The sequence below is a fragment of the Cupressus sempervirens genome, chromosome 3 (assembly GCF_028749045.1).
Source record: "Cupressus sempervirens isolate cs-2001-9-10 chromosome 3, ASM2874904v1, whole genome shotgun sequence".
In the NCBI taxonomy this organism is placed as follows: Eukaryota; Viridiplantae; Streptophyta; class Pinopsida; order Cupressales; family Cupressaceae; genus Cupressus; species Cupressus sempervirens.
Genome location: NC_143120.1, coordinates 1051511638 through 1051539046, shown reverse-complemented (window position 1 = coordinate 1051539046; position 27409 = coordinate 1051511638). Strand labels below are relative to the sequence as shown.

The following is a 27409-nucleotide window of genomic DNA, read 5'->3' as shown; positions in this document are numbered from 1 at the left end:
ATATGATAAAGAATCACCCATCCGACCAGATCATCGGAAGCAAAGATAAAGGTGTAATGACAAGAAACAGAGTCAATGAAGAATTATGTTTGATATCTGAAATTGAACATAAGAATGTAGATGAAGCATGTAAAGATGACTTTTGGAAACAAGCTATGAAAGAGGAATTGGATCAGATAGTAAAGAATGAGACATGGGAAATTGTCCTCAAACTAGCAAACAAGAATGTGATAGGAACTAAATGGGCATTCAGGAACAAGATGAATGAGCAAGGTGAAGTAGTAAGGAACAAGGAAAGATTGGTATGTAAAGGTTACAATAAGAAGGAATAGATTATGATGAGACCTATGCTCCAGTGGCTAGAATAAAAGCAGTAAAATTATTCTTAGCCAATGCAGCACAAAAAATAATTCAAAGTGTATTAGATGTATGTCAAGTCAACATTTCTGAATGGAGAACTTGAAGAAGTGTACATTGAGAAGCCTGAAGGTTTTCCTTTGATAGATGATAAGGACATATTATGCAGACTAAAGAAAGTTGTGATATCCCCATTTTTTATTTATAATAAAAAATAAGTATTATATATTATTAAAAAGATTAATAATGTAGATAAATTTGTAAGAATTTTCCTAAGGGAAAAATTCACCCAAGAACTAAGAACTCAAACACAAGCACACAATAGATCGAAAATGGATATGATCAATTAATCAGAGTATGTCCGAATACATTGCTCTATTCAGAATGTGATCTCAACACACTAGGAGTGCCTGTATATAAAGGCCTCAGGAGAGCTTCTAGAATGCATAGAAGTTAGCATCATGATGTGTCATACAACCAAGCACATGTCCACCAGATATGGATTATCCTCCATTAAGCATGGAAGTAAGTGTGATGATAAGAGGATAAGCCTACAAGGGTGGGACACGCAAAACAGTGTTGTAGACACCATGTGCTCAAATAAAGGTGCATACTTCTGTGTTGTCAACATGACAACTCACAAGGTTGCACAAAAACCTAAGTGTCTCATAAATAAAAATAATTAAATAATGCATTAACCTAAGTAAATTTAAGTGTAAATAGTAAAGTACTTATTTACACCAACATCCCCCCTTAAGTGCAACTTAGGGGAATGCCCTAAAGCTTACGAACTAGGATGAAGATGCATAATGGGTCCCAGCTACTAGGCCATGTTAGGTACCCATGTACATAATGAAAATGCAAATCTCCCATAAAGCGAGGAAAGAGGGAAAACCTCATGGGAAAAACCCTCCCCCAAAAAGAGAGATAGAGAAGGATGCATCGATGGATGGAGTAATCAAGACCTCCCCATTATGACATACATCCAATATATACAAAAAATAATGGAGAAGGACAAAACCTCCTATGAGGAAAAAGTCCCCCCCAAAAAGGAGAAGAAAGAGACGAGGTAGTCCCCCCCCTTTAAAAGTAGTGTGCCGATCAGTGAGAAGTGCTCCGATGAAGAAGTTGATCCACGACCTCTTGATGACGTTCCTCCCCTTTGGAAGAAACAATGGCAAGGGTACCTTTGAGAAGCGTCCCCTGGATGGAGAAGGAATCTCAATGATGACTGGTATCTCTGAAACCTGTGTCAGAACACCAATAGTCTTCTCGAATGTGAGAGAGATCACTTGTAGATGTTGGACATAAGTATCCACAATCACACCTACCTAAAATGATTGATCATGTAGAGAATGTACAATAACTGTAGAAGACTCATTCTCAGCAAAGAGAAGCAAGAAATCATCATAAAAGTCTCCCATATCAACTGTGTGTGACTCCAAGAACAGAGCTGAAATGTCTGGCAAGAAATCAGCACCTGGAAGACCATGTGTAGCCTGCAATGCTGAAGTGCATGAATCTATCACTATGGCAAAAGATGAAGTGCTTGCCTCAAAAAGTAGATAGATGTCATCAAGAATGTCTCCCACATCTTCAATGTGAGACTCCACGAACAACTGTGCAATGTCTAAAAGGAAGTCTTCGCATGAAGGTAGAGTAGGAAGACATAAAGTATCCTGTTGCACTGATTTCAAAGCATCTATGGCTGAAATATAATTAGTAGGAGCAACAGGAGTTGGAGGTGTGATCTCATCTGAAGAGGTGTCAGCTGCAACTAGAGGAATGAGTTGCTTTGGGAAGGGAGGAATAGCTGGATCTCCATATGTCTCCCAAAGAAACATCCAAACATCATAGGGATCAGTGGACTTAACTTCATCCATGGTGAAGTCAATAACGTCATAATTCATATGTAACCAGAGAGTACGCAAAAGGATGTCAATTGTATCAACGTGATACTCAAGATCGGGTGCATACGGTAGTAAATTGTGCTGACTAAGATATATGATGGCAAGTTGACTCCATTCATTATAGTTGTGTGTGGTCAATTGAATCAAATCGTCCTCTTCCATGATGGACCAATCAAAGAAACCTCCAAAAAATCAAATAACCCCCCCTAAAAAGATGCTTTTGGCATGTGAAATGTGGTGTGTCCACTAGTCAAAAAAGAACAAAGTAGACTACTGATTTTGCTAGATGCAACTGTCGCTTGAGGCCAAAGACTCAAATGAAGCACTGTAGCTAAATGCTTGAAGCAAAATAATGCAAATATGGTCCTAATTCTGAAAGTGAAAAATATGTCCACACAATCCTAGAATTTGAATGCAGATCTAGAAAGTAGATGAAAAAATACACACTTTCAAAAAAAATAGAACCTGAAAAGGAGTCCAGATGTGCCTGTACGGAGCATTTCAAGTTGCAAAATGTAGGATGAAGCAGGTACAGTCACCGAAAGACACAAATTCTGACCAATCTATGCACCAAAAATAGAAAATAATACCACCACTGGAAAATTCAAGAAATTCTACCAGATTTAAAAAAAAATTGCACCTGAATCAGAGTCTAGATGTCCAAGTTATGAGCTCGCAAAGTCAGGCTGCCAAATTGAAAAGCAATCTAGAGAGGGGTCTGGAGGAGGAATTGCGAAGTTAAATTTGACAATCAAACAACCATCAATGCAGTTGTAAAATTCCCTGGTATGACGTCCAGACGGGCGTCAAATTTAGCCAAGCAAAAGATGACATCAGCCAAAAAATCCACTACTGGGCTAACATGGCAAGCTGTGATTCTATACTATATGAAAATGATGATGTGGCCGAAAATACTAGCCGGCTGTCCACAGGTGACGTGGCTATGCCAATCAAATCTGCTGACATGGTGGGAGTGAATTAAAGAACACCGCATGGAAGGCAGGTGTGGCAGATCAAGGGCCGCGTGGTGAATGAGAAGGACTATCATGTGGCAGTGTTTATCGTCGCGTGTCTGCGTGAGGGCAGGAAAACCTGCGATCAAGCGAGAGTTGCACTGTTGAAAAATCAAACGTAGGCTGTCGAAAATGACTGCACAGTGCCGAGAATGCGATCACAGTTGTCAGAATGTTTTGCAGGACGCCGAAGATCCTCAGTAAAAATCCCACATTTGTGGGGTTGCGAGCGTATGTGATCTTTAAAACACAGAGTCTGTAGCGAGCAATGGAAAGAGCGCTCATCGGTTAGAGGCTCTTGCCGGTGGATGGTTTTCGATCGCCAATTTTTGAGCAAGCAGTCAAGGGTTTCGCTGGTCCGGGCTTATGGAAGCCATTGTTGGTAATTGGTTGTGGATGTTTGGTGCCAGTGGTTATAATGACATGCCCGCAGCTGTATTAAATAAACCTGCGAAAAGGATATACAAAATCCCACCAAAATGTGCAGTACGGGATCTGAAAGCCCATACTGCAAAAAATATTTTTCTCTGCTGGGTGCCCAAAGGGCCAAAAATTCCACATAAAATTGACGAAAAAATATAGAGAAAAATGACAGATCCGAAAATAAATTAAATCACAGATCTGAAAATAATCATACTCCAAATCGAGCCTCCGGGTTCCGATTTGCAAAAAAAATTTGCCTCACAGTCGACTATGGCCCAAGGTAGGCATTCTTATAGTCAATTTTCACTGGTTTAGCATTTCGGATGCAATGGAGAGGTCAGATCTGATGTTGGACGCTCCCAATTTTTGCAGCACTTTGGATTTGGGCTGAGGTGATGAAGCAAGCAAGAGGTCTCAAACGGCTTGTGAAGAGAAAGTCTCCAAGCTCTGATACCATGTAAGAATTTTCCTAAGGGAAAAATTCACCCAAGAACTAAGAACTCAAACACAAGCACACAATAGACCGAAAATGGATATGATCAATTAATCAGATTATGTCTGAATACATTGCTCTATTTAGAATGTGATCTCAACACACTAGGAGTGCCTGTATATAAAGGCCTCAGGAGAGCTTCTAGAATGCATAGAAGTTAGCATCATGATGTGTCATACAACCAAGCACATGTCCACCAGATATGGATTATCCTCCATTAAGCACGAAAGTAAGTGCGATGATGAGAGGATAAGCCTACAAGGGTGGGACACGTAAAACAGTGTTGTAGACACCATGTGCTCAAATAAAGGTGCGTACTCCTATGTTCTCAACATGACAACTCACAAGGTTGCACAAAATCCTAAGTGTCTCATAAATAAAAATAATAAAATAATGCAAAATAATTAAATAATGCATTAACCTAAGTAAACTTAAGTAAGTCTAAATAGTAAAGTACTTATTTACACCAACAAAATTGAAAAATATAAATTATATATATACCATAAATATTATCATATAACTATATGTATATATAATAAATATATATACTTCTATATATATTAGATATTAAAATACTATATTAATGAACATAAATAATTAATATACATACACATAAATCAACTATTGACAAATATATCTTAATTACTTATTAATAGTGTTATTAATTACAAAGAATATGATTTATATAATTTATAATCATAGTTAATATAATAATATATAATATAGTTCTTAATATATTTAGTTTTAATAATGAAAGGACATGTCACTTGGAGATACACACATATATATAGGATATAGAAGGCATTGGAAAGGATACCAAGAAGGAAAAAAAGTAAAATATACGCACAGTTAGGGTTAAAAATCTAATGGCCTGAATCGGGTCATTACAATGGTATCAGAGCATGTTCTTGCTAGCCTATGGGAATAGCCCAACCAAAGAAAAAATTGTAATTGTGAAATTAAAAAGTATGAATAACACGAAGTCCATTGACAATGTTTGATGTATTCGCACAATTGTTCATGTGCAAGAGTTCCACGATGGAACTGACTTATATTTCAAAAGAAGAAACTCCTATGGTGGTAGATATTATAAATGAAGCCAATCATACTCTAGAATAATGGGCATATATGTTATGCTTGAAGTTATATTCTAATTTTTCATTTTTTGAGTGGGTATTGTGTTAATTTGTCGACAATTATTTCCATACAGTTAACGATGACTCATATTTTTATCATTTTTATCATCAAATTTTCTAGGAGGAGGATTTCAAGGGAAAAAATGCATTTTGAATACAACAATGAATATTAGAATATAAAAAAACATTTTGCACATAAAATCCACATTTGGAAAATGGTGAGAAGATATGTGGCATACGCAGGGTGATAGTATAGTCAAAGAACTATATTATTAATATGTTTGGAATGTGAATATTGCACATTGGTACAATAAGAATTCATGCCAAGCCCCATGACTAGGCAGGTCTATAAAGTTGAGAGTACCAATAAATATACATATCAATTGTGTATTATAAAGTGACAATACTAAAAACTAAGGATCATCTAATCTTTGGCCTAGTAGATAGGATCATTACAAGTGATATATATGATCCATGATAGAGGGGAATCGGCACTACAGATGACGATTACTAATCAAACAAATTTGGAAGAGTCTATTGTGAATGACATGCTAAGTGTTGATATTCTTTGGCATTTCAAATCCAATGAACAATCACCATCAAAGAACAAACATAGTATTTAGATAAGGTTGATAGGACAATGAATATAGTTCCAAGAAATATAAAATGGATGAGTCATAATGAGATTGGAGACCTTTAAAACTTGTAGCAGCATAAAGCTTAAAAGGTTGTGAAAAGTGAGAATCATAATTGCTTGTTCCTTCACAAGACTAGAATGGGGCTCACAAATAACTGTTTATCAAACAATACTTCTGATAATTTAAAATCAGAGCATAAGAATTAACATCTGGAATGGAGAAAAAATGGGTGTAAAAATTCATAGAAGGTACCAAGATCGGATTATGTGATGTGATAAAACCAAGATATGTTTCCTTTCACAAGTGAAAATTAAATAACAAAGAAAAATGGATAGTAACAAAGGTCATGAAACTCGAGCACATCAGAAATTGTACATCCAAAAGACTGGAATGAGGCTCTCACAAGTAACTCTAGCCCAATCAATATTTTTTGTACAAAGAAATGACTTTATTCTAATTATGTTTTATTCTTAAGGAACTACATCAAACAAAGGACCTGAAAGCTCTAACACCATTGATATCCCCATTTTGATATATAATAATAAATAAGTATTATATATTATTAAAAAGATTACTAATGTAAATAAATTGAAAAATATAAATTATATATATACCATAAATATTATCATATAACTATATGTGTATATAATAAAAATATATATACTTCTATATATATTAGATATTAAAATACCATATTAGTGAATATAAATAATTAATATGCATATACATAAATCAACTATTGAAAAATATATCTTAATTACTTATTAATAGTATTATTAATTACAAGGAATATAATTTATATAATTGATAGTCATATTTAATATAATAATATATAATATAGTTATCTTATTAATATATTTAATTTTAATAATGAAAGGACATGTCACTTGGAGATACACACATATATATATAGGATATAGAAGGCATTGGAAAGGATATCAAGAAGGGAAAAAATAAAAAAATAAATAAAAAAATATATATATATGCACACACACACATTTAGGTTTAAAAATCTAATGGCCTAAATTGGGTCATTACAAAAGCATTGTATGGATTGAAGCAAGCACCCAGAATTTGGTATGCAAGATTGGATAAATATTTGACAAAGCTTGGATATAGAAAAGGTAAGGAAGATAATAATCTCTATTGGAAAGAAATTGATGATAGTTCAATGATTTTGGTAATATTTTTTGATGATATCATATTTGGAGGAAATGATGAGGAAAGTGAGAAGTTTGAAGAAGAGATGAATAAAGAATTTGAAATGAGTATGATAGGAGAAATGAAATATTTTCTAGGATTATAGATTATATAGAATAAAGAAGGAATCTTTATTTCTTAGACTAGTTATTTGAAGGATTTACTAAAAAAGTTTGGTTTAGAAACATGTAAACTTGTTGGAACACCTATGGTAATTGGACATAAGTTATCTTCAAAGGATTAGACACCTACTATTGAGCAGAAGAAGTATAGATCTATGATTAGAAGTTTGCTATATATGACTCACACAAGGCTGGATATAGCAAATGCAGTTGAAATTGTTGCAAGATTTCAAGCTGATCCCAGAGAAGCACATTATGTAGTAGTAAAAAAGATATTTAGATATCTGAAAGGAACATCAAAGTTTGGATCATGGTATGATAGATCTAATGATTTCACTTTATGTGGTTATACTGATGTTGATGGGGTAGGAAGTATGGATGATAGAAAGAGCACCAATGGTGGGGCCTTCTTTCTTGGAGGAAGATTGGTTTCTTGGCTAATAAAGAAGCATGATTGTACATCACAAAGTAAAATAGAAGTATAATATGTTGTAGCAAAAAATAATTGTAGTCAAGTTATTTGGATGAAGCAAATGCTAAAGGATATATAGATAGAAATCAATTAACCTATTGTCATACATTGTGACAACACAAGAACAATAAATATGTCTAAGAATCTAGTGTTGCATTTAAAGACCAAGCACATTTCTATTAAGTATCACATGTTGAGAGAAAGTTATAGAAAAGGAAATTAGATTGGAGTGTGTGAGCACTAAAGAGAAGATTACAGATATATTCACTAAGCCTCTTCCCAAAGAGACTTTTGAGTATTTGTGAGGTATGTTAGGGGTTATACACCTTCGTACATCAGAATAGATGATAGAAGAGTGCATCAGCCCAGTGTAATAGAGTTTCATTATTTTTTTGGACTGGATGCTAATGCTTCCTATATGGGGGAGTATCTGTGATGGACAAAGTCATCTAGGACTCTTGTTGGATGTTGTTTTTGAATGATTTCTTTGGACACTTAAGTAAGAATCAATTTGTTGATGAGTTTGATTGTTGCTAAAACCTTTGACATTGATGTCAATGGGGGAGAAGTTCAACATGAAAAAAATCATGAGAGAAGATCATGGGGAAGAACATCATGAGGAGAAGCAAAGTGCAACATGTTCAGAAGAAGTACAACATGGAATGATAGTTTGATAGAAAGTACATTGAGGTATATCAATAGGGGAGAATGGTCGATGAAGAGGATTTGAAAATTAAGATTAATAGTCTTGTTGATATTCTTGGAACTAGATGTTTTTCATCTATGCTTCCATCAATGCCAAGGGGGGAGATTTTTAGCAGCATGAATGCTGATGATATTCCTATGGGGGAGTATTGTAGATATGTTACTATGATGATATGTTACATTCATGAATGATTTTGTCATTGATGTCAACATAGCAACCTTTTGTGGTAGCTAACAGAAGAAAAATAGAAAGATCAAGTTGGTATGGATGACTAGTTGAGTATTCTAACTATTTGAGGTTATGGGAGATAATTTTGAGTATCTAGTATATGTAGTTAATATCAGAAAAAAAAATGATAAGTCTGGAAGAAGTTATGTAAGTTTTGGTGATGTATGTTCTAAGATAGAGTTTATAGAGGCATGTTTTGGTAAACTTGTTATACTCTTAGCAGATTTTTTATTTTGAGAATTAAGGTTAAGGATGTGGAGAAGACATGTTGGTAATGATGTGGCTACGTTTTCTTGTCATAATATTACATGTACAGAAAGATATTCAAGTTGCAAGGTGGAAGATTAATGTTATCACTAAGTGTAACATGTTATTAATGTGGTCCTATAATGATTAATTGAGAAGGTCTAACAGCCAACTCAGGGAAACTTTTTATGGACTTGGTATAATGGAAGGATATTTTCCTTTACCATAAAGAAGATAGACATGACATGGAGAAGTGATTATAAGCAACAGTAAGAGTGAGATGCAAAGTTGAGTAGAGCAGAGTGGAAGTGAAGGAAACTTCATTGTAGATGTTTTGTTGAGTGATCCAAGGTTCGTGACTTAGTCTACAAGGTGTGATAGTGATTGGTTTGGTTGAAAAAATAAAGGAAAGAAGAACATAATAGTAAATTACATGTTTAAGTAGTGAGCTCTTCTTGTAGTTGAAATTGCATGTTTGGGCAGTGGGCTCTTCTTGCATATATTGTACTACAACTCCTAACAGGGTTGGCACAATTCCTAACAAGGTTGGAATCTCCTAACATGGATTCAAAGTCTCCCACTAGGGACTCATATGCACTGAATGTTGTAACAGACTCCTAATAGGGTCCATCCTCTATCAAGGAACTTATATAACAATATATCATCTTGTAGGCATCATTCCCACCGAGGTTTTCCCTCTAATCAAGGGTTTCCCTAGTTAACATATCTGGTGTAATTGTCTATGTGCATCTTATTATGGTTGTTGTTTACTTTGGTTGAATGGTTAAGCTTGTTTAAGGAAGATAAATGTTTTAATTTTTTGATAACTAATTTATCTTGGTGGACTATTGTTTCTAACAAAATTATCATTGAGCACCTAGCAAAGAAGAGTTGAAGTTTAGTATTAAATAAGAAATTTTAATATCAATTGAGTGATGTATTTCCCGAGTAAAGTTTTAATGTTTAACAAGCTTGAATAGGAAGAATAAGTTAAGAAAAGATTAATCTAAGGTTCACATTTCATGAAAGTTAAGAATTTTCGAGAAGTTCACAAGATAAATTCAAAGTTAGTTATGAGATCTATGGATGGAAAAATGCAATGAAGATCTAATGAGGGAGATTTAATAGAATGAAGAGGAGCACAAAGTTCAAGAAGAATATGTATACACCATGTGTCTAAATTCATTTTATCTAAGATCTATGATCATGATTAAGAGAAAAATTTGGAAGATATTGGAGAGAAAAATTGCATATTTAAGGGGATGATCAAGATTATTTTTGGTTGCTAATTATTACTGATACTACTTTTTTTGATCAAGTTAAAAAAATTAAAAGAAGACAAAAGTTGAACTATGCAAAATAGAAGTGGAAACATCAAGCAAAGGAAGTGTTAAGTGAAAGAGAAAGTGTGTAAATCAGCCAGAAGGAGATCAGAAGGAAGAGAAAGAGCAAACAAATATATGAACAAGAAAGGTAGTGCTAAACCTAATAGATCACTTGAATGTTAATTTCTTACCATTGTAGCAAATAAAATATCTTAATCAAGTGGACCTAACAAGTCTTTAAAATCCTATATGGTAGTATCCATTAGTGATGTGAATAAGTCCTTTAGAGTAGGCCACTCTTAATAAATGTCAAGGAGTGATAAAGTCTAGATGATATCTGGTTAAAATCCTCTAACTAGGTCATACTAAAAATGTGCATGTAACCTTTAACAAGGTTCTCTTTTAATAAAGCTCACTTCATAAGAGTGAAATTATTTGGGTTACCATGTTAAATATATGTGTCACACATGTGATTTCTATTGTGTTGAAAGTTTATTTTCATGTTAATTACATAATATTGTGACTCATATATACTAATTGAGTTCTCTAATACTTATTATAAGTAAGAAAAAATGAGATGACACTTTAAATTAAAGTCGTTATAAGTTTTTTTGAGATGTTGAATGCCATTACCAAGTTATTGATTTAAAGGTGTATAAAGGTTGAATTAGTACTAAAGTGTTTTAAAGCTTGTAGGATAATCAATATAATTGATTCACCCCCCTTCCCCCTCTCAGTTATCTAACAACTAGTATCAAAGCTTAGTGCTTAAAGTAAGAAGTTTGAAGGGACTTGAGCTAAAGATCTAAAGATGTATGAGAGAGATGTACTAGAGTTGAATAAGGGTAATTTCTCCTTATGGAAAAATAGGATGAGGCTACATATATATTAATTTGGAGACAATGTTATACATTGTATAGACCATTAGTATGTTGTTCCCATCCCTCCTATTACTGTGGAAGAGATGAGTCAAAAAAGAGAACATAATATTCTGATGATAGAGATAGCATTTGTCCTAAATGATGTTGAGTATGATGCTATCAAGAATTGTAATACTGCTAAAGAAATGTGGGATAAGTTGGCACTTGTGCCTGGTGGAGATGAGAATGTACTAAGAGAAAGAGTAGAAAGTATAAGAGGCAAATATAATGACATGAGAATTAAAGAAGGTGAAAATTTTGTGTAGTATGTGAATGGAGTCAAGGAGGTTGGGAGTGCTATCAAAGTTTCTAGAGGATTGATTAGTAATACTGAATTTGTAAGTAAAGTTCTTAGAACTCTCTTATCTATTTATGCTATATAAGTATCTACCATTCAATAAGTTAGAGCTATGTCTAGTAATCATCTTACTCTTGGTGTCTTAGCTTGTTGTTTGATTGCATTTGAATTAAGTATTTATGATAATAGTGTGCCAAAAAATGGGAATGCTTCCAAGACTTCACCAACCATGTGTAGTACAAAGAAAGAAAAGAGAAGTAAAGATAAAATTGAGTCAAAATCAAAAGATGATATGGATGATATTAAAGAATTTCTTGCAAGGAGGTGACCAAAATGTAAAGGTAAGTTGCCTGATTTGATATGTTTAAAATGTAATGAAGTAGGTCATATTTCTATAAGATGTCCTAACAAAAGTAAGAGTGATAGAAATGATAAGAAGGATAAAACTATAGAAAGAACAAAGACTACAAGGACATAAGGAATAAATCATGCTATATTATTGAATAAAAGCACACAGAGTAAGACACAGAAGATGACAAAGAAGGAGTGGAAGTGGTGTATTGTTGCTATGAAAGAAGACCCTAATGAGGAAAAGTATGAGGATGATAAAGTTCTTATTTCACATATTAGTAAGAATAACACATGGATCATTGATAGTGGACATTCACATCACATGACTAGGGACATTAGTAAGTTTGATCAACTTGAAGAATATAATGGTGGATCTGTTAAACTAGGGAATGATGTTTCACATTCAGTGAAAGGTAGAGGTTCATTAATGTTAAATGATAAAAATAGATGTGATGATGCATATTGGATGCATGGACTAAAATATAATCTTTTGAGTGTTGCTCAATTGAATAATATAGGTCACAAGCTAGAGTTTCAATACATGGCAGTCAAGATATATGATGATGATGGAAATATGGTTGGCACTAGAGACAAAATGAAAGGTAATCTATTTTATCTTGATCCTAAAATTGATACATGTCTGTTTGCAAAAGTTGAAGATATGTGGTTGTGGTATAAGAGGCTATGTCATGTCAATTTTGAGAAAATGCTCAAGATTAGCAGAAAGGAAAGAGTTAGAGGTTTACCAAATTTGCATAAACCTAAGAAGGTTATGTGCAAATAATGTCATCTATGTAATATAACTAAGTCAAGAGTTTCAACCAAGATACATACTTCTAGTGAAATTCTAGAATTAGTGCATATAGATTTATGTGAACCAATGAGAGTAGAAAGTTATTACGATGATAGATATTTCATACTATTTATTGGTGATTATTCTAGGATGATGACAGTCATGTTTATGAAGTTAAAGTTACATGCTTTTGATATGTTCAAATGGTATAAAGGTAGAGTTGAAAAAGAAACTAGTAAATAGTAAAAATTCCTGACATGTGATAGAAGTGGTGAGTATATGTCTATTGGATTCACTAACTTTTGTGCTAAGAATGCAATTAAGAGACAATTATTAGTATGAAGGACTCCACAATAGAATGAGATTTCTAAAAGAAGGAACAAGTTAATTGTGGATTTTGCAAGAACATTGCTAATTGAAAAGGTACCTTCTCAATCTTTTTGGAGAGAATCTATTAGCACTGTACTCTACACTCTGAACTAAGTTCAACCGAGGAAAGGAACAAACAAGACACTTTATAAGATCTGGTATGGTCATAAACCTAATGTGAGTTATTTCAAGATATTTAAAAGTAGTTGTTACATTCATAAAAATGAAAGGAATATAAATTTTGATTCTAAAGGTGAGTATTTTCCTTGGTTATTCTTCTAGGAGAAAGGCCTATAAATATTTGAGCAAGGCTACTAACACAATGATTGAAATTGAAAATGTAAGAATTGATGAGTTTGTAGACAAGAATGACTAGGAAAGAAAAAAGGAACCTAATGATTAGAACAAATTTTTCTTTATATTAAGATGCTTCTAGTGTGATAGCCAAGAAATAACAAAGAGATACCAAGTGTTGGCTTGCATTACCTGAGCCACAGACAAAAAGACCCAAGCAGGATGCAGAGCCCAAACTGAGTGAAGATAATGTTGGATATCAAATAATGGAACCTATGCTAGAAAAGTATATGAGAAGGAACCATTCACCTGAACAAATCATTGGAGATAGAAGTGTTGGAGTCATGACAAGAAGTGAGTTGAAAGATAATATATGTTTGGTTGTTGAATTTGAGCCAAGAAATGTGAAAGACACACTTGAAAGTGAGAACTAGATTAATCCTATGAATGAAGAGGTAGACTAAATTAAGAAAAATAACACATGGACACTAGTACTAAGACCAACTGACAAGAATGTGATTGGAACAAAGTGGATTTTCAGAATCAAATTGAATGAGAATGGTAAAGGTTTGGGGAACAAGGTGAGATTAGTTTGTAAAGGTTATGCCCAAGAAGAAGGATTTGATTATGGTGAGACCTTTGCACCTATATCTAGATTGGAAGGAGTTAGAACTTTGTTTTCATATGTAACTTATAATAAATTCAAGGTATATCAAATGGATGTTAAGTCAGCATTTCTTAATGGAATACTCAAAGACAAAATTTACATATAACAAACATATAGATTTGTTGAGACATATTAGAGGCACCTAGTTTTCAAATTGAACCGCTTATTATATAGACTAGAATAAGCACTGAGAGAGTTGTATGAAAGGTTGCATTCATATTTGATTAATAAAGGATTTGTTAGAACAAGTGAAAATAGTAATTTGTATTTGAAGAGTGAAGCTATAAAATATGGTATTGATTACAAAAATGTTTGTGGATGATATCATATTTGGTGGTAATGATTTGTTGTGAAAATTACTTTCTAATAAAATGAGTAAGGAGTTTGAGATGTCTATGTTTGGTGCAATTAAATTCTTCATTGGATTACAAGTTCATCAAACAAAATATGGTATTTATGTGACTCAGTCTAAGTATGTTAAGGATATTTTAAAGAAATTTGTTATGGATGATTTAAGGCCAGTTGGTACACCTATGGTGGGTGGATGCAAATTATCTAAGGATGATACTATTGTTGAAGTGAATGAGACACAATATAGATCAATGATTGAAAAGTTACAGTATGTTGTGCATAGTAACCCTGATATTACACATGCATTTGGAGTTGTTGCAAGGTTTTCCTCTAATCCTAAGGAAACACATATTATTAGATTAATTAGGTATTTTCTTATTATCTCTATTTTACTTAAGCTAATCTTAAGGCATATAATAGTTAATTCTTAGATTAATTATTATCATGAAACTTAGGTTTTACCTTTTAGGGTTTTGAAATTCTTTATAAGAATTGATCTCTTTGTGACAATTAATTCATTGACACTTATCTATTATAACAATTCTCTTTTTTCTCATCAAGAATGTCTCCTCTCTTATGGATCTATAAATTCCAACCTCTATAGCTTTGCTCCTCTCTTTCTGTGACAAGTGTTTGCATGCAATGATTCTTTCAAGTTGTGTGTTGAGATTTTCTCAACTCAACATGGTATCAGAGCTCTAGGATTTCATTCCCCTATTTTCTTTATGAGAGATTTGGCAATGCTTTTGAGATCTGAGCTTTCAAAAGTTTTTTGTATTGGATCTAGGGGACCTTCATTTTATGTCACTTTGAGCCCAAATAGATATCACTATTGAGATCAAAGCATCCAAAAACTCCCATTTCCATATAAAACTTGTCTATTTTGGCCAATGTTTCTTTTGAAGCAAAAGATTTGCACCCAAGTCATACGACATAGGCACACAAAACGAGATGATGATTTTTTATTTTTCTTGAAAAAATCAATATTTTTGAGAAAAAGGTGTTGGATATGTTTTTAATTTCTTGATTTAATAAAAATAAATAAAAAATAATTTTGCATGTAAAAGGTCACGGGACAAATCATTGTGCATGGTCTTTGGAAGGCGCATGTATTGGAATGCATGAATCCCATAGTACACTAAAGGCTTTGACCCCACCCCATTTGTACTCCATGTCAATGACAACAAATTCTATAGGGATTCAACGTGCCTATACTCCCTATCATAGGAACTCTCATTTTTTTTTGGAGGGGGGAATTTTTTTAAAGGTCCAATGGGCACTCCATGTGTAGGCAACTCATACCCTCTGTGCAAGCACATCTATTTTTTTAGGCCTTAGTTTTGGCTCTTCTTTGTTCACTTCCTTAATTGGTTACATTAGGTACTTTGTCCCCCTTCTATGATGGGACAACATCATTTTTGGAGCCTTTGTCAAGCATTTTGGAGATTGTGCATGAAGTCCTAACCTCATATATCAAGTTCTTGTCAGCATTGCCGAAGTCAAAAAACTTTTAACTCGACCCTGTATATTTTGTCCATGATTTATAGTAGAAGTTTGATAGTTATTTAGCTCTGTACAATCGATGAATACATCCTCCACACTAGGCTTTCATGTACCTTTCTCTAGAGCCCCTATTCTTTCCATCGGGTTGTATACTATACTTTTCCAATGACATCATCAACACATGATATTTTTTAGTAGTTTTATTGGCACGTTCAAGGGTCCTCATTTGCAGTTTGTGGCATGTACTTTTTTGTGGAGTTTAATTTTTCAAACAAGTGGTTTGTGGTATAGAGGTTCCCCATGTTTCTTCATGTTTGCATGTGTGTCTAGCCTCAGACTCCATATAGATCCTTTTTCCCACAACTAGAATTATTTTTTTAGTAAAACTGTCATTTTTCTGTTGAGGAAGTTTGTTCCTTTTTTGGCCACTGGATCTTTTTACTAGCTCTGACTTATATTTCTCAGTGACAATGACTGTGGATTTTTTTCTAGAAATTTGCACTTTTTTCAGGTATTATTTTGCCTTGATAACCATTTGACTATCAAATTTGGGCTTGTCAATTACTGATGTCAGCACTACATCATCATGCCTATTAGCCCTTCAGGCTCTATTAAGACCTACCTTTGGGTTTTTTATCATATTTTGAGCATACGATCTCCTTTTTTTGCAAATAAGATATTATTAGAAACCTGGTTTTAAGCCCATTGTATTGGTATAAGTAATTTTCAATTTTGATATTTTTTTATGGCTTGTTTTTCTTTCAAAGTCACGAGTTCTATTTTTTACTTTGGGATACATATCTATAGCATCTAATCTCTGATTTAGGGATTCTTTATATCATTGGAAAGGTCTTCTAGATCTCTTACTAGTGATGTTGATTGTTTTCCCATATTCTTCTCCAAGCACATTCTATTCAATTTTTTGTAATTTTTCATTCTGCTGGATACCTTATTTATTTTAGGTTTAGGGATCATTTTCATTGTCTTAGATGATTTTTCATGGGTTTTTTGATCTGTTGTATCAGCCTTATGTCTATTCTAGTCTTTTTAGACATCTATTATATGCATTTTTGTAAACACACTAAAAAAATATGTCATATGGCATTTTTTTTTTTTTTTTTGTTCTTTTGGCTTGTTTAGACTTTTCATTCAAGTAGTGTCATCTAAGGACACTCATACATATTACTATATTCTTCGGATTCATCATATCTTGTGCTTTATTGTGCATGCACTAGTTTGATTAAAGTGTCATGGGGGGTTAATATTTTTCCTTTATTTTCCATCTACTTTTGTCCATTAAGTTTTCCTTTTGTGACATTAGTTTCATTATGTTCCTAAGATTAATCACCGCAATACACACATATGTATTCTTTTGTACATCTTGATCGTGGTTCCTTGACATGCAATTTTACTGACCCACTTTTCTAGTTTCCTATCACCTCACCATTGTCTATATTAACGGGGGTTCTTCCATTAGTTCTTATGATTCCTTGTTTTGATGGAGTGAGCTATATATTCAATATTTGTTCCTATGTACTAGGCGGATGTAGTGGCTTGGTACCTATGCATTTAGGTGAGATGTATAATTTACCATATAGAAACTATTATTTTCATTCTTATTTGGGATGTAGCCTTCCATGTTTGATTGATTAGCTCTTCATGATTTGGTTTTTTATTCCATCCATATCTTTGAGTTCAATTGTTTTCCTTTATGTGCCTCCTAATTTGAGTAGAGTCTTTCGAGAGAACTTATGCATATTATAGACTTCTCTACCTAGTCAGGTTCTATTTTAGTAGAGATTCTTTAGATCAACAGTTACTTTTTGATAGATCTTTGCAATTTCTACATGTTCTAATGGTATTCTTCATGATCATCCTTTCATTCCTATCTTTTGGGACATTCCCTAGTTTAGAGCCTTCTGCAATCCTTCACTAGTTCTTTCAACATTCTTTCCATCTCTTCTTGGAGTAGAGTTTTTTCCATGTGTTTTTTTTCATTTCTCCTCTTTATAGAGATTTGGTTGTGCTTGGGTACCTCATCAGGCCTTGTTGTCAATACCCAAATTTACTTTCATTAGTATTTTCTATGTTTTTAGCTACTCCCTAGGTTTATCTTAAGGGGGGTGGGGGTGTTATATGTTATATTAATAAGGCATTGCCTTATTAGCTCTATTTTACTTAAGCTAAACTTTAGGCATATAATAATTAATTATTTTCTTAATTATTGTCATGCAACCTAGGTTTTACCTATTGGAATACTTTTAGAATAACTGGGGGGGAGGTCAATCAGTTATCCAAGGTCCAAATGTATAAATACAACTTTTCACAGCTTAGTGAACCCATAAAACATTCATATCTAGACATGCATCCATAAGATTATGCAATTACTAAAAGTTGTAGGTTATTGTCAAATCAACTTGTAGAAATGTAAAGCATCAAACATAATAAATTTGTCAACACACTTAACACAATGATTTACTTGGAAACCTAGTTTGGGAAAAACCACCAGTAACATGCTACTCATTTTCACTCTTTTGAAATGATGCCTTGTGAAAGGCCAACCCTATTAAAGGTTACAATACACACTGTTAAATGTGACCCAGTTGAGGGATTTCAATCACTTTATAAGAAATGAGCCTTGTTAGATGAATTTAGGCCATTCACTTGGAATGCCACCTAGTTAAAGGATTTACAAATGACTGTTAGGTCAACCTTAATCTAAAGGATTTACCCTAGACTAATACAATTGTTAGAGAGTAACAGTGGAGCTTTGATCTGATACAACTTACAACTTCTTTTGCAGATTACATGTCTCTCTTGATTCTACTTGGCCTTCATACTTTGTAGCTTTGATAGCTTGTTCACCCTTCGAGAAATCATCTCCTTAAGCCTTCTTGCTTAACATGCCATTGTAGACTCTTCTCTCAGGTCACTTGATAAAGCAAAGCCCTTGACTCCTTGTCTCCCTTAGGTTCTCGAACATGACAACTTTGCTTCATGACCGAACATTCTTATAAATAGGAAATTAGGATATTTTCCCACTCATTTTCCATCATCAAAATTTAGGGTTCAGATGGATTAGGTAGGATACAATGTATCTACCCCATATCTCATATATTTTCTAGAAAATTCTTCTAGAATCCATTTGAATTTGCTTTAAAATGATTTACCTCAAATTCTATGCCACCAACTCATCAACCTTATTTTCCTCCTGGTTCAAAAAAATTCAAGAAAAAAAACTTGTCGACTCAAATTCAATGAATCTTTGATCTTTTAAATAATGTAGTAGCTCGACATTATCAACCTTTTGATGCTTGGCACATATTGCGTTGCTCGACATCAACTATGAAATTTCTCAGCAGCTACTAAAGTTTACTAATGCTTGGCATCAACTAAACTTTACTTAGCATCAACTATTTTGCTCAGTGCACACTAGAATGATCTTTTACTTGGCTCCAACTAATTTTCTACTTAGCACCTACTATCCACTCGGTCAAGCTTGGCAAGAAAACTTTATGTGACTTGTTCTTATAACCTTTCTTAGTGTAGCCAACATTTGTAAACTTAAGTAGATTATCAATACATCATGCCATCACTGTCTTAACTAATCCTTGTACTTCATTACATAATCATAACTCAACCTTTCATCTAGGTGCTTTTGTTACATCTTTTGATTAAATCCTCTTTATCAATCAAATAAGTGATAGTACTTGAATCTTGTAAGCAATTGTCTTACCAAAAAATAGCAGGTTTGACATCAATGACAGAAGAATGATTGAATCACAGTCTTCTTTAACAATCTCCCTCTTTGATTAACTTCTTCAATCCATTCTCAACATTACCGTTTAGGGTTTTGATCTCCTTTATAAGGATTGATCTCTTTGTAATAATTAATTCATTAAAACTTTTTGATTAATAGTGATTTCTCTTTTTTCTCATCAAGAATGTCTCCTCTCTTATGGATCTATGAATTCTAGCCTCCATAGATTTGATCCTCTCTTTTTGTGATGAGTGTTTGCATGCAGTGATTCTTGGGAGCTATGGGTTGAGATTTCCTCAACTTCAACATATATGACTACTGTTAAAAGGGTATTCAAATACTTAAAAGGAACTAAAGAATTTGGATTGTGGTACAAACAAGATGTTGATTTTGAACTTAAAGTCTACATTGATGTTGATTGAGATGGAAATGTTGATGCCAAGAAAAGTAAAAGTGGTGAATTTTTATTCTTTGGAGAAAAACTAATTACATGGTTGATCAAGAAAGAGATTTTCATATCACAATCTACCATTGAATTTGAGTATGTTGTTGTTGCAATTAATTATTCAAATATTATTTGGATTAAGCAATTATTGGGAGAAGTGCAAGAAGAGGTTAATGATCATGTTACCATCTATTGTGAAAATACTAGTGCAATAAAAATATCCAAGAATCATACAATGCATGCAAAAATGAAGCATATATCTATCAAGTATCACTACTTGAGGAGCAAGTACAAGAGAATCAAGTGAGGTTGGAATAAGTGAAATTTAAGGATCAAATTGTAAACATATTCACTAAGCCATTGCCTAAGGATTTTTTTAGTATCTATGAGGTAAGCTAGGGAGTTTACCTAAGAAAGGATGCATGTTGCATCAATTCATGGATGATCAAATATTTCTTTTGGAGTTGATGATGCAAGAGTTCACTCTTTAAGGATTGTTTCCTAAAGATGTGTGAAACTGATGTGAATAGTACATGTAAGGTACATGGTAATATTACAAGGTTTTATAAGTTTCACATTGGAACTTATATTTACCTTTGGTATTGTTGTCAAAGGTGGGGAAAATTAAAGAATATGTGATGAACTACTTAGGTGGTGGGAATCTGATATGAAGAAGAAAGAATCAAAAGGTGAGATGATGCAAAGATGTTGCTAAATAGAGAAGTATACCCAAATGGAGAGCGTTTTTGAAGATGAAGATGCTAAAGATATAGACTAAGTGAACTTGATGTTGAATATATTGTAGAAAATCTAAATGAAGTTAGAAAGATGAAAATTTGTAATTTTTTGTAATGTAAAATCTTATGTTTATGTGTTGTCATCAATGTCAAAGGGGGAGATTGTTATCTCCAATTGATAATTTTTTTTGATGTAGGCGAAAGAGTCATATCACTTGTTATTTTTTCATTTGTGTCAAGCCTTAGTTGGTTAGAAATTATGTTAATTTAGTTGAGTACCATATAATTTGACTAATGAAGAGGATTTGAAGAAAGTATGGTATTCAATGGGTACTTAAATGAGTTGGACTATGATAGTATAATGTTGATTTGATTTGATTTTTTTTTTGATGGAGGGTTTAGACCTACAAGGCAACCCAACGAAGCATAAGGCATGTGAGCTACCAACTAACAAAGGCCACCACTTGAAGATTTAGGAACTAATTTGATTTTTTTTTCAATAATGTAATGTTTTGATTAAGTTATGAAGATCATGTAAATGCAAGATAAGTTGCACTGACTAAACTACAAGTTGAATGAAGGAATACAACATTAACCAAGCTACTATACTATAGTTGTCACCAAGCTCCTGACAAAGAAGAGCTAAAGTTTAGTATTAACTAAGTAATGTCAGCGTTAACTAAGCGATGTATTTCCCTAGTAAAGTTATAATGTTCGCTAAGCCTAAATAGGAAGAACAAGTTAAGAAAAGATTAATCTAATGCCAATATTTCATGAAAATTAAGAATGTTAAAAAAGTTCAAAGGATAAAGTAAAAGTTAGCTATGAGATCTAAGACTATAAAAATATAATGAATATCTGATGAAGGAAATTTAACAGAGTGAAGATGAGCACAAAATTCAAGGAGAATGTGTATATGTCGAGTGTCTATATTCATTGTATCTAAGATCTACAATTGTGATTAAGCGAAAAAAATATGGAAGATTTTAGAAAGACAAAGTTACATATTTAAGGGGATGATCAAGATTATTTTTGGTTGATTATTTTTTATACTGGTGTTTTTGATTGATTTGTTAAAGTTAAAAGAAGACAAAAGGTGAACCAAGTAGAATAGAAGTGGAAATATCAAGAAGAGGAAGTGATAAGTGAAAGAGAAAGCGTGTAAATCAGCTAGAAGAAGATAAAAAAAAAGAGATAGAGTAAAGAAAATATATGAATAAGAAAGGTAGTGTTAAGCCTAATAGATCACTTGAGTCTTAGTTTCTTATCATTGTATCAAATCGATTAACTAAGTGGACCTAACAAGTCTTTAAAATCCTATATGGTAGCATCCATTAGTGATGCTTGTAAGTCCTTTAAAGAAGGCCACTCTTTAGAAGTGTCAAGGGGTGATAAGGTTTAGATGATCCATGGTTGAAATCCTCTAACTAGGCCACACTAAAAATATGCATGTAACCTTTAAAAAGGTTGGATCCTAACAAAGATCACTTCAAAAGAGTGGCATTATTTGGATTTTTGGTTCCCAAATTGTTTTTCCCTCTATAGGGTTTCCATGTTAAATATCTATGTTAAATGTATGATTTCTATTGTGTTGCAAGTTTATTTTCATGTTAATTACATAATGTTACAACTTAGTATATACTAAGTGATTTCTATAATACTTAGTATAATTAAGAAATAGTGAGATGATAGTTTGAACCAGAGTTTTTATGAGTTTTATTTAAGAAGTTGAATGTGATTACTGAGTTATCAATTTGAAAGTGTATGAAGGTTGAATTATATCTTAATTATTTTAAAGACCTATAGGATAAATAGATATATAAAAATATCCCCCCCCTCTCAATTATATAACACTGAGTACATTTATGACATCATCATACAAGAAGGCTCTCTATGTCCTTACCTTCATTGGTAACTATTATCAATTTGCATTGGTCTACTTTCTCGATCACAATAGTGTAAGCATTTGAAAAAATTCTCACTTTAAAATCTCATATTGAGAAGAAACTATACAATTCCATGAAGGTTGGCTATGAATAGACAATAAAAGGAATACATTGTTGGCATAACTGATTTATTTATTTACAAGTTTCTGATAGGATAAGAGAATCTATACATTGTCCATTAGTTAGATTATTTTTCATTGATGTGAAAAGGTTGACATATTATTTCATGTTGTTACTATATCTTTAGAAAGTCTATTGTTCGGTGAACCAAGGAATTGAGGAGACAAAAATGAAATAACCTTATCAAGTAATAACTAGAATGATTAATGGAAAAAATTTTAAGTAATAGATTATCTTATCATGTTATCAAATATTAAGGCTTATCAGTGAATTTATCTATTATCGATGAAGCAAGAAAGTCAAGTCAAGTTTTCAGGTTACATAATGCAAGATTGTTTGAGAAGATTATACATGAGTAGAAAGATGTATTTGTGATCGTAAGATCAAAGTTTAGGGTTTATAAAGTATAAAAGGGAACTGGAGAAAATCTATTAGAGAATAGAGAGGAAAAAGGAGAAAAGTGAATGCTATATTGTTATATTGAAGAGATTCTTTGGATCTAATATAGTAAGGCAGTGAAAATCATGAATTACTTTTATGTCTATTATTTTCTTACAATTGTCGAAGTCTAAATCCCTTATAAGGGTGGCCTTAATTGGTCTATTGTAAAGCCTCTAACAAGGTGACATTCTTATATTAGAGTCTTGAAATCCTTTAGCAAGGTTACTCTTAGCAGTGTAAATATACTAATAGATCTAAAGGAAAATCTTGTAACATGGTAAACTTAATAGTTTTTGTAACCCTTAATCAAGAAAGCTCCTAATAAAGCATTTTCAGAAGAGTACTATATTTGTGAGCATCATTCTCACACCATGCTTTTCACCCTAATCATATTTCTATGAGACAAATCTGTTAGAAATTGATAATACTAAGAGAGGGGGTGGGGTGAATTAGTATTCTACAAAATTTTTCCCACAACTAAATATTGTTAATTACTTTATAACTTGCATATGAAAGTAAACCAACAATGCTAAACAATAAATAAAACAATACACATAGAGAAATCATAACACCATTATTTGTTAACTAGGGAAACCCTAGCCTAGGGAAAACCCCGATGGGGATGGTACCCACATGATCCACTAAACAAAAGAATATTGTTAAGGATATTGACCCTATTAGGAGTCTATCAAATACATATAGTGTCTTGAGTCCTTGTTAGAGGACTAGGCCTAGTTAAAAGCCTCAACCCTGTTAGGAGTTGGTAGTAGAATTACAATGTATTCAAGAAGAGCTCACTTCCCTACCATGCAATATAAAAATAAGTTTCTTGACAAGAATAGATATGCATACAATACTATCTTACTGCTATACTTCACACTTTCTCTAATCATTCATCATATTTCACATCATGCAAAGCTCACATATCACATATACTTCCTTTACAATAGCTCACATTACATATCCACTACACATTAGCTGCACAAGATATGATCTTTACTTATACCTCTATTTAAAATCTTGATCAATTGTACTTAAAGCTTCCACATGATTGGCTAATTATAAAATAAATTTGGGGTTAACATCTAGGATGTTGGTCGATCATGGTTAAGTAATTATTTTGTTACCAAAATAATTCCTTAAGCCGTACAATTCATTTTACTATTGTGCTTTCTTCTGTTGTGTTGATTACTCGTATTGGTAATTCTTTTGTAACAAATGGTGTACTATCCATACAGATATATGCATTAACATATGTCATTAGGACACTATCAAGTATCAGTCCTTAACTATGCATGAGCTAACTTGGACTCTTCCATCTATATATACCAAATCTATCTTTGTGTTGTTGTAAACTGTCCAATACTTAGACAATACTTAGACTCACTCATCTACCTAGCCATATTGCCAACAATATCCCCCTTTGGAATTTATGACAACATTTGGAAAAATTGGCTAAGTCCCAAAATGATGTCATGCAAAACAACAATAAATACAACACGATACTACTAAAAAATTGGCCTTCAAAACTTGAAAATTTTAGTCGTGTCTTGATGGATCATTACATTTCTAATCTCCCCCTTACATATATATGCATTTCTATACAAATTATCTTTATATTCTTCTCCCCCTTTGACATCAATGAAAAAGGTGTCAAGATGTGTACAAAACAAAATTGGGTTACCTCAACTTGAAATTCTGGATATACATTTCGCAAAACCAAGTCTTATATTTTTGAACTTGTTCTTCCAATTATCTTTAACTGTATTAAATATAGTGATATGTGTGTAGAGTTCATATGCTACTACTTCAACTATGCTCAAGTCTGTATAGACAAATTTGTCATAGGATGTCTTTGCTACAAGACACTCCTCCAATTGTCTCTAAAAAATGCTAACTTTAGGATATAAATATTCTCTAAGGATAGAGAATTTCTTTATTACCTTCTCCTTATTAGATTTAATGCTTCTAATAGCATTGTGAACTTTTTGCATTTCTACCTCAATATCCTCAATGCTCGTATCTTGTCGCTATAATTTGATAGTGAGTGTTTGAAGCTCACTCATCCTACCTTTGATCAGGTTATCAAATTCTTATAGATAATTATATGACATTGTGCATTTTCCATACAATTTCTTTCCTTCATGTAAGCTCTTCCTTAGCTCTTTAATGCAAACATTTAAAGGTCGTAAGTCATTTCTAACATTGCACATACTGTGTCAAGCAATGATGCATCATGCTTAGTCTGATCTTGCATTGAAGCAATATCAAACAAAGTGGTTAACTCTACATCAAAAGTCTTATCCTTTCAAGTGCCTCCTTCCAATTGTCTTTAACTACATTAGATATACTAATAAGTGTGCAAAGCACATATGATGCTACTTCAAATGCGCTCAAGTCTATATAGGAAAATTTGTCATAGGATGTCTTTGTTGCAAGACACTCCTCCAATTGCCTCTACAAAATTCTAACTTTAGGATATAAATATGTTCTAAAGATAGATAATTTATTTATTACCTTCTCCTTTTCATATTTTATGCGTCTGATAGCATTGTGAACTTTCTCCATTTTTGCCTCAATATCCTCAATGCTCGTATCTAGTTGCTATAATTTGATAGTGAGTGTTTGAAGATCACTCATTCTGCCTTTGGTTAGGTTATCAAATTTTGATAGGTAATTGTATGACATTGTACATTTTCCATACAAATTCTTTCCTTCATCTATGGTCTTCCTTAGCTCTTTAATGCAAACATTCAAAGTCTGCAAGTCATTTCTGACATTTGTGCATATTGTGTCAAACAATGATACATCATGCTTAGTTTGAGCTTGTACTAAAGTAATATTAGAAAAAGAGGTGAACTCTGCATCAAGTAATCTTATCATTTCCTTGGCCTTCTTCTAAATATCAAGTGTTGTAACAATGGTTTGTGCTATTATTTGCATTCTTTCCAGAACTTCTGCTAAAGTTATCTCTAAATTTTTCAAAGACTTGTTCATCACCGGTCATTTGCTCAAAGAAGTCATCAAACCCTTTATATCATCACCCTCATCTAATATTATAGGCAATGTATGAACTAGCACTGCTAGGGTAGCTATTGCAATAGGTATAACTAGTTGTAGTTCAATACTTTTCTTCTCTTCTTCTTTCCTTTCTTTCTATTTCTTTTCTTCTTTTATCCTTTCTTCCTCTCTCTTTTCTTCCATCTTTCTTTCCTCTTCCTCTTTTCTTACTTTCTCCTTCTCTTCTTCTTTTCTTCTTTCTTCCTCCTTTTCCTTTTCCTTTTTTTCTTTTCTCCATTATTCTACTTTCCTCTTCTCATCTTCAATTCTGTTTATTTCATTTTCTTGTTCTGCCCTTTACTTATCTTCTTCTTCAGTCTCCCTTTTGTCTTCTTCCTCATTACCCTCATCATCAGAGCTGGAATAGGTAGTAATATTTTCAACAATGTTGGTCTCATATTCTACAAAAGGATTTTATGTATCATCTATAGTTATATGAGTACTATCCACTTGCATGGATTAAGTACCAATAACTATATGTGGAGATGAGTCAATTCACTGAGTTTCCTCAACCTCTTCTTCATCATCAGTAGGTGTACTAGTCTCAACATACACAAGGCTTGCCCTTTTTGGCTACACACTCTCCTTAGTGGCTTTTGGCATAAAATTCATATAGCTAACTATGGCTTCCTTATTCACCTCTTCATTATTACCTCTCATAAGAAGAATTTATCTTCTCTTATTTCTCAACAAAGGCTCAATACCTTTCAAAATACCTTCTACATCATTATCAGTGCTTACTTCACATAAATTCTTAATCATATTTGTTCTTAACCTCATATCTTCCTCTACAACTCTTCTCTTTAAGTTAAGTAGCCTATAATACAAATCTTCAGGTACCTTATTTTGAATGTTATCAAAAAAATTGTTCCTTATAATCATATTCTTTACTATAGTATTATCTAATGCCTCTATCCATCTTACTGTACAAGTTGTAATATTTATTTAATTGCACAAAATTTTCATTATTAATGATCTACATCTCTAGATTTTCAACCTTAGGTTTCCAAGCTTTCTTACCAATTGATGTTCTACCTTCACCAACTACTTGTTCTATGACCTTTTCTTCAGTCTCTTCCTTACAC

At 32.9% G+C, this 27409-nt stretch overlaps 1 protein-coding gene across 1 annotated transcript in view; it reads left to right on the top strand.

Annotated features, from left to right (window-relative positions):
• Nucleotides 1-3646: 3646 nt before the first annotated feature.
• Nucleotides 3647-27409, top strand: part of LOC149570346 (T-complex protein 1 subunit delta-like) — an 86851-nt gene continuing 63088 nt past the window's right edge. The window contains exon 1 of the mRNA XM_089817147.1: nt 3647-3814. Within this exon, the coding sequence (XP_089673273.1) occupies nt 3647-3814 (168 nt within the window). The remainder of the gene's footprint in view (nt 3815-27409) is intronic.